Source organism: Haematobia irritans, chromosome 5 (assembly GCF_050003625.1).
Source record: "Haematobia irritans isolate KBUSLIRL chromosome 5, ASM5000362v1, whole genome shotgun sequence".
Classification (NCBI taxonomy): Eukaryota; Metazoa; Arthropoda; class Insecta; order Diptera; family Muscidae; genus Haematobia; species Haematobia irritans.
Window position 1 is genome coordinate 56,609 of NC_134401.1, and position 12,950 is coordinate 69,558.

General features: G+C 34.7%; 1 protein-coding gene across 4 annotated transcripts in view; it reads right to left on the bottom strand.

Annotated features, from left to right (window-relative positions):
* Window positions 1-385: 385 nt before the first annotated feature.
* Window positions 386-12,950, bottom strand: part of LOC142241501 (uncharacterized) — a 28,479-nt gene continuing 15,914 nt past the window's right edge. For all 4 annotated transcript variants that reach the window (XM_075313279.1, XM_075313278.1, XM_075313277.1 and 1 more), the window contains 6 exons: window positions 12,146-12,385; window positions 8,717-12,091; window positions 8,507-8,656; window positions 6,138-7,538; window positions 4,210-6,077; window positions 386-1,228 (listed from right to left, as the gene is read on the bottom strand). In XM_075313279.1, coding sequence (XP_075169394.1) covers window positions 1,007-1,228; window positions 4,210-6,077; window positions 6,138-7,538; window positions 8,507-8,656; window positions 8,717-12,091; window positions 12,146-12,385 — 7,256 coding nt within the window. In that variant the 3' untranslated portion in view covers window positions 386-1,006. The remainder of the gene's footprint in view (window positions 1,229-4,209; window positions 6,078-6,137; window positions 7,539-8,506; window positions 8,657-8,716; window positions 12,092-12,145; window positions 12,386-12,950) is intronic.

The window sequence follows — 12,950 nt, forward strand, 5'->3', positions numbered from 1 at the left end:
CCAAGTGGATTATACTGGCGAATTAATCAATTGATTAATAAGTCAGTTGGCTGCTTTCAATTACTGATAGGTTGGAATTGATACGGCTGCACTTTCCTGACCTTAGTTGGGCCAAAAATAACCTGCTTTGCCCCAAGAGGTCTCTTTCCTCCGGCGGTATTACAGTAAAGTTCGTTATTCTTGCTTGCATAACGAAGGTACGGGGAATCGAGTGTCAAATAGACGTAGAACTCCAAGTGGATAATAGTGGCGAAACTCCACCAATTAATACTAGCTATTAATTTAAAATGACTGCAGAAAAGTCAACACGAACCTAAATTTTATAACATCAGCTTCTCCAAGCTGTTAGAACTCCAACGACGGGAATAAGGAAGAATAATACACATTGTTCGATTCAAAGGTTTATAGTTTATTTAAAATCCAAGTAGATTTCTACATCATGTAGTGCTTATGATGTAACAAAAATGTTAAAATAATTATAATTATATTCAATGCTAACAAATATCTACGAGCTATTTACATTGGTAAAATTCATCGCAAAATAATTTACAAACTAATGCTATTTTATGGAACCCATAAAAGTGCTATTAAAGTTCGTAGGATGAACTTTCTGTGTGAAAAACAGATATTTTATTGTATTCTGAGTGAAGAACATATATTTTATTATCTAAGACCGATATTGTGCACGATTTTGCCCAATACAAATACGGATAAACTCTAGGAGCATGTAGAATGATATTATCCTAAAAAATCAACATCACTTTCATTTTTAATTTTCGTTTGTTGGCTGATATCTGGTAATATTGATTCTTCATTTGAGTTTGATACTATGATTATTTTCGACCCTGCAGCACGGCTACGAGTTACTCGTTTCACAGTAGCCGTAGTTGTAGTGGTTGTTATTGTTTCCGTTCCCGCTGAAATTGTTATTTGGCAAAATCGTGATATTGTGCACGATTTTGCCAAATACAACTACGGATAAACTCTAGGAGCATGTAGAATGATATTATCCTAAAAAGTCAATATCACTTTCATTTTTAATTTCCGTTTGTTGGCTGATATCTGGTAATATTGATTCTTCATTTGAGTTTGATACTATGATTATTTTCGACCCTGCAGCACGGCTACGAGTTACTCGTTTCACAGTCGCCATAGTTGTAGTGGTTGTTATTGTTTCCGTTCCCGCTGAAGGGTCAGCAGAACGTACTGTAGTTAAAATTGTCCCATTCTATAATGAAGAAAAAAGTTTAGTCTGTTATATAGATTATAATTTGTTTAATTATTTTATTTTAAATAAAATATTTTATGTTCCCAATGCAAAAAAGACAAATAAAAATTGCATTATTGTTTTCCAACAGTTCTTTTTTGGAGAAAATGTGCGTATTTTTTTGCGGTGTCTACAGAGATCAAACGAATTTAGAATCTTACATTTAAAGCTTTTTTACTATATGTATGTATAGTTCAGATCAAGTAAATTCTTTCTCAATAATATAACAATTCTAGATTTCCGAATAAGTCTACTGTTAAGCCTAAGTTATGTTAAAGTTTTCCTACGAACTATTATAAACAAGTATATACAGCAGTAAGTTCGGCTGGTCCGAAACTTAAATACCCACCACCATGAATCAAATGTAATAGTGCCCATGTAAAACTATTAGTCGTAGCGAATTAATTGATAATATATAGAATTTCAGGGGGGTTTGACGACAGATATGAGGACTAGATCAGATTCTGGATTTCTAACAACCATTTTTGTTTGAGTTTTAGATGAATCATAAACATCCAGTGTAAGTGTGCAAGAAAATGATGAAGTAAAGCCTTGTTTTGAAATCTAAAATCTGTAGATTTTTAACCCCTTATACAAATGATTAGAAGAAGTAAAATCTGGAATTTTTAATTTCAGTTTCAAGCTATGTTCATGATCAGTGCGCCTTATATACCCTCGAGAAGTGAAAATGGCCTATATGGAGGTCTTCCAAAAACTACGGTTTATATAAGCCCCAGGAGTTAAATAGGGAGATCAGTCTATATGGGTGCTATGCCAGAAATATGCTCCGGTACACACCAAATTCAGTACACCTAATTGTGGTTCTGAAAAACCTACAGAATCTAGACTATTTCTTTTGGAATATTCGACTAATTGTGCTGAACTTGGCTCTAGATCTTATCGTTATATTTTGTTACTCTTAGGTGTAATATTAAGCGTCTTTTAACCGGATACCATAAATTCTCAATGGGATAAAACTCGTGGCTTTGCGGTCGCCTTTTTAGCTTTTGAGAACTGTGTTCCGACAACCATTTCCTTACTATCTCAAAAAACTTGGACGTGATGTTGTGTTTTTGGTCTCTAGAAGACCAAGAAGTAAAATCGGGAGATCGTTCTATATTGAGGCTATACCTAAACATGAACCGATAGGTACAAATTCCGGCACACATATTTGTGGTCATAAAATACCTCTAGATTTCCAATTTCAGGGAAATCGGGCCGAAACTATGGTTTCTAGAAGCTCAAGAAGTAAAATCGGGAAAATGGTCTATATGGGGACTATACCAAAACATGGACCGATGCACCCCATTTTCGACACACCTATTTGTGGCCCTCAAATACGTCCAGATTTAAAATTTCATGTAAATCGAATTGAAAATACGGTTTCTAGAAAACCAAGAAGTAAAATCGGGAAATCAGTCTATATGGGGGCTAAAGCAAAACATGGACCGATACACTCCATTTTCGACACACCTAGTTTTGGTCATAAAATACCTCTAGATTTCCAATTTCAGGGAAATCGGGGAGAAACTATGATTTCTAGAAGCCATAGAAGTAAAATCGGGAGATCGGTCTATATGGGGGCTATACAAAAACATGGACCGAAATTCATCATTTTCACCACACCTAAGTATGGTCCTAACATACCTCTAGTTTTAAAATTTCAGGCAAATCGGATTGAAAATACGGTTTCTAGAGGCCTAGTAAGTAAAATCGGGAGATCAGTCTGTATGGGGGCCCATCCTCGAACTTAGCCTGCGTGCCCATCTTCGAACTTAGCCTGTAGCATGATTACAACAGACAGATAGACGGACATGCTTATATCGTCTTACAATTTCTCACTGATCAAGAATACATATATACTTTATAAGTCGGAAGTCGATATTTCGATGTGTTACAAACGGAATGACAAACTTATTATACCCACATCACCATTTTATGGTGGTGGGTATAAAAACATCAAGTATTAGCATTCAAACGTTGCGTGTCATGTTCGGAATACGAAGGGATCACCTACGCCCAGAAAGACGTTATTTAAAGGTGGAATATCGCTTTAATCGAATTATAAATTTTGTCTTAAATATGTGAATAAAATAAAATTTAATTTAGGCAATTGCAATGGGGAAACTTTTAAGAGTTCAGTGGATGATTAAATATTCATATGGGACATTTAGTTATTGTTTTTATATGACTGTTGACAGATTATAATGCTTACATACCCGCGATGTATCATGTAAGTTGTTATGAACCATGGGTGGTGAACAATATTCGAGTGATTTGTTGTTAGGTTTTGGTACGGAAGAGGGTAATGGGTGCGATGCATAAAAAATGCGCGGAGGATCTTGGGCGGGTCGTTTTAGACTTTTCTTCTGATTAGCACGACTGGTGTCTAAACCAATCGGATTGAAAATACGGTTTCTAAAGGCCTAGGAAGTAAAATCGGGAGATCAGTCTGTATGGGGGCCATCTTCGAACTTAGCCTGCGTGCCCATCTTCGAACATAGCCTGTAGCATGATTACAACAGACAGATAGACGGACATGCTTATATCGTCTTACAACTTCTCGCTGATCAAGAATATATATACTTTATAAGTCGCAAGTCGATATTTCGATGTGTTACAAACGGAATGACAAACTTATTATACCCACATCACCATTTTATGGTGGTGGGTATAAAAACATCAAGTATTAGCATTCAAACGTTGCGTGTCATGTTCGGAATACGAAGGGATCACCTACGCTCAGAAAGACGTTATTTAAAGGTGGAATATCGCTTTAATCTAAATATAAATTTTGTCTTAAATATGTGAATAAAATAAAATTTAATTTAGGTAATTGCATTGGGGAAGCTTTTAGGAGATCAGTGGATGATTAAATATTCATATAGGACATTTAGTTATTGTTTTTATATGACTATTGACAGATTATAATGCTTACATACCCGTGATGTTTCATGTAAGTTGTTATGAACCAGGGGTGGTGAACAATATTCGAGTGATTTGTTGTTAGGTTTTGGTACGGAAGAGGGTAATGGGTGCGATGCATAAAAAATGCGCGGAGGATCTTGGGCGGGTCGTTTTAGATTTTTCTTCTGATTAGCACGACTGGTGTCTAAAGAATTTGAAACTATTGAACCCCCAGAAGCTGCTGTGGATATCGCAGATTTTGAATATGATGGAGTCATATTGCTAGGTGTAATGACTTGTAATTGGTATCCAATAATATTTCTTTCAGTATCATAGATAGGTACTTGACGTTGGTTTCCTGGGGTTGTATTCACTATTGTATGAAGTGCAGACTGCGCTTTTCTCGATTTACCATCATCGCCCTGCTCAATTTGTTGTGGTGGAACAGATGCTTTAAACCGTGATTGATTTGATGAAATGCTAGGAGTTGGTTGCAAAGGCGGCATTTGGATATGATGAGATGAGTTGGTAGTCGTTGGGCCGTCGTATGTATTTTTCGGAACTACCCGGAGATCTTGTATTATACTGATTTGTTTTAAATATTCTTCCATTAGCATAATTGTTCGATCGAGATCTCTTGTTTGAAATTTGCCAGCCGAAACTAAATTATCTATAATTTTGTGACGATCGGTAAAATTTAATTTATCAAATGGTTGCACCATTTTCTTAAAAATTACGTCAATGCGTCTAAGATTGGATCGTAGTAAGTTTACTTGCATTTCATTCAATTCGCTTGATCCTTTTGGGACAACTGATATAGCAGATATTTTGTTATGGCTGGATACAGAAGGCAATGGCACAGTACGAGAGGATTGTGGAAGAGGTGGGCGTACTTTTGCCGTTATCGTTGTTGTAGAAGGCAAATATTTTGTCAAAGCATTGAGAGCGGGCGAAAAATTTGGTGATACATTTAAATCATTTGGTCCCATCGTTATTGGCGAGAGTGAATGTGGAGTTTGGTTTTGTTGTTTAGATGGTCTTTGTGTAAATGTTATTGGGATGGATGGACACACATTAGTAGGGATTCGCTGCGATACAGTCATATTTTGACGATTAGCAATGCTGTTTCTTAATTTGTCGGCTTTCTTCCTTATAGTTGCAGGAATCGTTGATGAATTGCTTTCCAATTCTGCTCGCGTTACTATTTTTGTTTCCAATACTATAAATGAAGGCAACTCTATTACTGGACTCTGAATCTGTGCATGAATTCGAGTTGGGTCGATTGCAGGCATTGGTCCATTTAAGTTCGGACAACAACAGTCCAACAAAACGTTACCATGATTATGATTATACTTCTCTGGGTGCAAAAATGTATACATGCGAGTGCCCCTTGAATCTACCAATGTAGGAACTAAACCAAATGGCGGTACACATGTGTTTACCGTTGGCAAAGTACTACTCAATGAACGAATCTCGTTTTGGAGAACAGCGTTCGATAGAGCACTCGCAGCTGCTTGAGTTACAGACTTTGCTCGAGCCAACAAAGTGGGAGTATCAGGAAGTATAGCATCATCTAACTCGCTGGCATGATCATCCAACAATTCGTTTTTAAGCTCTACGGGTAAAGTAGATTCTGGGACAGAGTTAACTGTTTTATTGTTGATAGTTTGTACAGGACTATTACATTTATGTGGTTCCGAATGTGCTGAAGGTAACTTTTGATTTCGTTGGTTTTTGTTTTTTTCGTTATCATTGCCTAAGTTAGTACATGGCATATTTGAAGAAAATCCTGTTAATAGGTTATCTGTTGCCAATTCGCCCCTACTCACACCTCCATGCAAATGTGGTGACTGGTTACTCTTTATTTGTTGTGTATGACATTGCAATGGTAAATAATTTCGACCTGAAACAAATAACTTCCATATAAATATAGTTTTTGTTACAATTATAAGAAATACCGTACCTTTCCCACAATTTTGAATCGATTTAGATTTTAAAGCTTTCGATAGGATTACATTTGCATCAGCGGTATCTTGCCAATATTTTCTTACAATACTTCGATTTATCATTACTTTTAGTTTTCGACATCTAAATGTGAAGAAATGTCGCACAGTTGACGTTGATTTCTCATTACCTCGGCCGTGTTTATTTGTAGAATTTACATATGGTGAACCAGTAAGAAGTGGTGGATTGGGAGCTTTAAATTCAGATACTTTGATGTTTTTGTTTTGTGGCACATTCCTGTTTTGTCCAATTTTAGAAGGTTCAGAAATTAATGCATTCAAATTTTTTATTTCTATATCGTCTATCAAGGCTTTTTCAGTTTCCATTTCGAAGTGCACCTTATCTAAAAATTCTTTTTTACTGTCCTTTGGGATGTTCAGTTTCTTATTTCTTATCTGGGATAAAGATTTTGTGGTAGTTATATTGGTACAATCTTCCGTGTTAATGGCATTGCTTACAAACGCAATTGGCGCGCCTACATTTTTACGCATTGTTTCCGTCTCATCTGGAAGCTTTGTTGTATTGACGGTACATATTCTTTTTGTATGTACTCGTTGTCGCTTCACATTTTTACTATTCTTCAGAAGATCTTCGATACCAGCATCCTTCATTTCTTTAGACATGGAATCGATTAGTATGTCAATTTCGCTCCTTTTACTCTTCGCTTTATCTCCTTTTATAGTAGTCGTTGATAAAGGCCGTCGTTTACTATCTATCCTTTTCTTTTGACGATTTTTTCTTCCAATCCCTATTATTCTCTTCTTCTTTATTTTCGAACGATTATGTGATTTTGTAATATCTGTTAGATGTGTCACTATTTCCGTTAAAGATTCTTGTGTGGGCTGGCACTTCTTCTTCATAACACATTTGTTTTCCGATATTTCACTGGCAGTCGCTACAGTTTCTTTAGAGGACACTACCTTTGATTTTTCAATTTGACTGGAAGCAGATGAAATGTCGTTTATTACACTATTTGTAACTAATATTTGTTCAATCTTGGGTTGTTTTTGTCTCTCAGCGATTTTATCTTTGCGCTGCTTATTTTTAACTTTCTTTTCACCTTGACTTTCATTATGCAGTTGTTTCGCTCTAGTATTATTTTTCTGTCCATTATTTTTTAACCATTCGGCAAACGATAGCACGGTCGAAGATGATGGGGATTTCTTTAAAAGATTTTTATTTTTACCAACAGATCCCGTTCTCTCGGTATCTTCGCCTAATTGTTGTTGTACTAAAACTTCAGAATTTTGGACGGTGGAAGATTTGGGTGACTGTTGAATTAATTCAAAACTTGATGATTCCGATGCAGCAGTTGAAACTGTCGATGTTGTCTTCAACGGCGCCAAATCTTTTAAGGCAGCTTTAAATAAAGAATATATTAATTCCAATTATGTGGTTTATTTATTTATATTTGATTAGTAACTTCATAGGTTATTACACACTTAGGCTATCTATATAAACTACGGCTGAAAAACTTATTTTTGGTTAAGATAGTGCCTACAGTAATTTATGAATATTAAAGGACTCTCTCAGTACTGGGGATTTGATAAACCATGATGATTTTAGGTCTAAATTTATAAGATTTAAATATGAAAACTATTATACATGCAGGGATACACTATCCCTTTATGGGATATTTCAGTCAGATATGTCGGCTCAATATTCCAAATCTAGGGATCGGCTTATATGCTGATTGTAAGAAAATATGGAATCGTACAACATAACGAAACTTTCAAAAATTTAAGCTGATAAAATGCCGCTACCACGATTGGACTGGCTTGGAAAACTGTAAGGCATGAAATATTAGGGAATAGTGGCGTACATTAAATCTCGTTGAAGAATATCTTTCCCTTATCGAGGATAACCCGAGATAACATAGTTTGCATGAATCGTTAAGTACCATTACTGAGACATTTTTCTTACCGTAACTAATGGTGTGACCATTATATGGTAGTACAGCAATCATAAATAGACTATTTAATATGACTTTGTACACAGCTTTTGAATTATGTGGTCACTAATAAATGCTAGGCTTTATAATAGAATAGGTCGGATATCGTTACTTCGATGTGTTACAAACATATTATAACACCCATTCTATGGTGGGGGTAATAAAAATATATAAATACCTCTTCACAAATATAATTTTAAAATGACCAAATGTACCTTTATGTGGTCACTAATAAATGATAGGCTTTATAATAGAATAGGTCGGATATCGTTACTTCGATGTGTTACAAACATATTACAACACCCATTCTATGGTGAGTGTAATAAAAATATATAAATACCTCTTCACAAATATAATTTTAAAATGACCAAACGTACCTTTTTCCACTTTTTGTCGTTTTGTCTGTGATCGGTCCTTAGCTGGGGAGCGTAGTTTTCTTTTTACATTGAATTCTAACATCTCTACGGCCGGTGATGACGACGATTTTGGTAGTTGGTTACATATGGAATTTTCATTTGAAACTGAAACTATATTTGAAACTAAAACTGTGGACAAAAAAAATATATATATATTATAAAAATATTCACCATTTGAGTGGGGAGAAGATTCTGCATATCTATTTCTTAAAGATCTTGTATTCGTTGTAGCTTTTGCTGATAAATCACCTTGGTCACATTTAATGCTGTTAACAACAAACTTTTTTGGTGGTGTTCTGATTTGTTGCGAGTCTTCGTCGCAATTTTTAGTTTTGCTAGCAAGATTATAAGATTTTTCTTTGTGTTTTTGCACACCTTCACTAACATTCCTTTTTATATGACCGTCTATTTCATCGATTATATTTGGCACGTTTTTACTTGGCTTCGGGAAGATGGCTTTCCGAGTTTGCTTCTTCGGCGACTTAAGAGAAATACGATCTTTCTCCTTATTAGAAAAACTTTTGATGCTAGACTGGCATGTTAACAAATTTTTATCACCTTGCTTTTTTATATGAGAGCCTACTTCAAAATTTTCAATTTTTGAAATTGGCTCATCGCCATCAGCATCTCTGGTTGTAGATAAAACTTGTTCTTCATCACCTTGTAAATTTTTGGTGGATGTAATGTTACGAACTTTTCCAGATGAAGGCGCAGTGTCAATATTGTCAGCGACTTCAGTAGACGAAGTCGCTGCTCTACTAAAAACGGGTTCTTCCGTAGGGTCGTGGCTTATGTGATTTAGCACAGAAATATTTTTAGTGTTGTATTCTATAGATTCAGATGTCATAATGTTCTTAAGTGTAGTTGGATTTTTTCCAGAGATTTTTGATTCTGTTTTGTGTTCATTGATTTTCGTCCGTTTCCCAAATATGTTGGTCATATTATCCGATTTTTTTGTTGGCGAAAATATTCTGTTATCTTGAGGCTGAACAAATTGTTTTGACAGTCGAGTTTTCCGTGGTTGGTTTTTCGCATGAACTTCTTCACTTTCATAGTTTGATACAATCGTACTATCCCCTACGTTACATTTCTGAGATACATTTTTAGGGTCCTCTGCTCCTTTGTTTGGTTCTATTACGCTTTTGAACATTTCCTGTGACTTATATCCTGTATGAGGGACCTGTACAGTTTCTTCTGGACTGTTGTTTTCGGTAGAACTCTCATTTTGAACTGACTTTATAATTCGTTTCTTTCTGAGCAATGTTTCATTGTGGCTGTTTTTATTTTGCTTCGGATATTTTTCTGATATATTGTCATCTGAAGCGATTATTGCAGAAATATTTCTTGCCATTTCTGTGACCATTAGCTTTGAATTATTTTTTCCGCCTGCGTGTTCATCATTTGTTATACCAGCTACATTTTCGCTTAGTTTTGATGATTGAATAACTTTTGTAGTGATATTACCGATCTTCTCCTTATTTTGTTTTGAATTTTCTTGATCCGCAACGACCATACCTTCGGAATGGGCAATTGTCCCATCTTCTGTTTCCATTACATGTTCATTGTTACCAAAGTTAAATTCGTTGCTTTCTGGTTTTGTCTTAGAACTAATATTTTTTATTTTTATTTCACAACGCTTTATCTTGGTCACCTCATTTCTGTTGTTAATATCGTTCTCACAATGGCCGTCACGTTCAAACTTTTCATTCTTTTTTTCACTTGTATCCCTTTCTCTTGAGGGTTTTGAATGTTCGAAGTCCCGCTTTGTTACAAGACTTAATTTTGTATTTGCTTCATTCAAGCTGTTATTTAAAGTCAAATTGTTATCTTTACTTTTAATATCTTTGAATATTACACCTTTGGTAGAGCCTGCTCCAATAGATGTATTTCCTGAACATCCATCCTTAATCGTAATTTTAGAATCGTTTGTATTTGCTGAATATCCATCCTTAATCGTAATTTTAGAATCGCTTATATTTGCTGAACATCTATCCTTAATCGTAATTTTAGAATCGCTTGTATTTCCTGAACATACATCCTTAATCGTAATTTTAGAATCGCTTGTTTTTTCTATTTTCTCCGATTTATTGATATTTGCAATTTTAGAATCACTTCTTATTTCGATTTTCCCGGATTTATTAGTATCAATTCCGATATTTCCTGCAACTTTTTCTTCTAATTCTCTTGAATTTAATGATTTATGTGTCTTAATGTCATCTTTCAATTCACATATTTTACTTTCGACTTCACTGCATTCCCCGACTTTTTCATTGTTCTTTTCGTCCCTATTTTGTCCGAGAGACTTTTCGTGTCCTCCTTGTTCCAATACATGTAAAACTTCTGAATTAGTTGATTTTTTCTTTCCTTCACTTTTTGTATTCGAAATTTGCCCAAACATTTCTTTGACATTTTCTTTTGCATTTTTCTTGTGGACACTGGTATTGACATTATCTGTAGGTCTGCCGACTTCTTTACTATTTTTAGGCCTTTCCGAAATTACTTTAGTATCGTCTTCTCTTTGTTGCTTTCTATTATACTTCGATTCATCTTTTGGCATACATTTATTTTCTACAACTAATTCTCTTTTAGTTGCATCTAAAACGCACAATGATGTAAATGACTTTACATCATCATTAAGGTTTGATTTACATTTTTCGATACTTGAGTTTGTAAGTAATGATTCATTAAAATTTGAGTGCGATACGTGACTTATCGGCTCTAATGCACTATACATTTGTATTTCCTTGTCGATTTCTTTTTTTTGTTGGTTTTCCGTTTCATATTTATCCTGTTCATTGTTTGTCATACAATTAGAAAGTTTTTGGCCTTCCTCATTAGCTTTAACGTTTTCCTCATTTTGGATTGCCTTTTTAAAATGGACAAATGTATTTGTTTTTTCTATGACATTCATTGTAGTTACCCCCTCGCTCGTGGTTAATTTCATTCCATCCTTTTTAGGAGCTATGGTATCACTAACATTCGACTTTGTTATAGAACTAGTAGCATCTTCCAAAAGTTCATTAGGAGATACATGGGATACTGAAGGTTTAGAACTTTGTTTCTTGGTTCGCTGTACAAAAGGGTTTCTAATTAGTCCTCTTTGACTTTCTGAAGTTTTTTTATTGGTCAATTCTTTATTCTGATTTGCTGCTTTATTTTCCCGTGATGTGTTGTCATTTGTGTCTTCCTTGACTTTCAAATGAGATGTGCAAGCATTTGAAGTTGTCGGCAATTGATCATCATCACAAAAAACTGTTTTTCGAGCTGTTTCATTATTTTGTCCTTTTTTGCAATTGTCTTCCTCCCTATCATCCTCAAATCCACGAAAGCCTATTTTTGAGTTTTCTTCAATACCTATCTCCATTTCAGCACCAACTTCTTGATTTGGTAGACCGACATGTCTGTTGTTTTTCATGGCTTCGGCATACGACTCTTCCAGCATCTCATTTACAACCGAAAAGTAGGAGTCATGTGATATAGTTCCTGGTGACTTGGTGTCTTGTGTGTTGTAATCTATGTCTGAGCAGGTTAAAATATTCGGTTCCCCTGAGAATATAAACAATTTATGTGAGTTATCTGTAATTGAACTTCAAAACATACCTTTTAAATCTTTTAGATTCTCAGTAGGTATGAACGCACTCGTTTCTTCTTTATAGCCAGCACCATCATGCTGTTTGATAAGTTGGAGCAACTTTGGCTTTTCTCCCTTAGTTAAAAGGTTTTTTATTATCTCATGATTAGCCATGAACTTCGGAGAATTTCTTCTCGATTCTCCAGGCGTACTGCTTTGTTTGCGATCTTCGGAAACCACTGGTGATGGTGTTGAAACTCGCAAATCGTCTACAAAAAAAATCAAATTGCAATTTCAATTACGTAATAAAAGAAGGCTAATGGGGAATTTACCTATTGTGAAACAATTTTTTGGTATAAAATATTTTCCTTTAACGACAAAATTAGGATTTATCGACAAGTTTAATAATACTTTGCAACGCTTTTATTAAACAAGCACGAAAAGCATGTTTTACACTTACTCTTGAATGTAAATGAAAATGTACTACATTTTTCTTGAAGATGTTTTTTCTTTTAGATTTTTTTCTATCACAGAAGAAAAAACCTATTTAGACTTTTACATGTACAATAAAATCGAAAGAAAGCGGTTATAGAAGGCTATTTGGGTATTTACCTATTGAAAAAATGTTTTTGGGATAATATCACAACTATATATCTAAAAAATCATATTTTTTAAAATTAAAATTGTATTATAACTAGTTAAAGTTTTCTCCTAAAAAATTAAAAGAAGCTTCCGGTAGTCGACTTAATCGATTCTTGCTTAAATTTTCATATATCTTTAAATATAAAATATATTTATTACATGGCTCTATAATGAACCAATTGGGCAATTTTA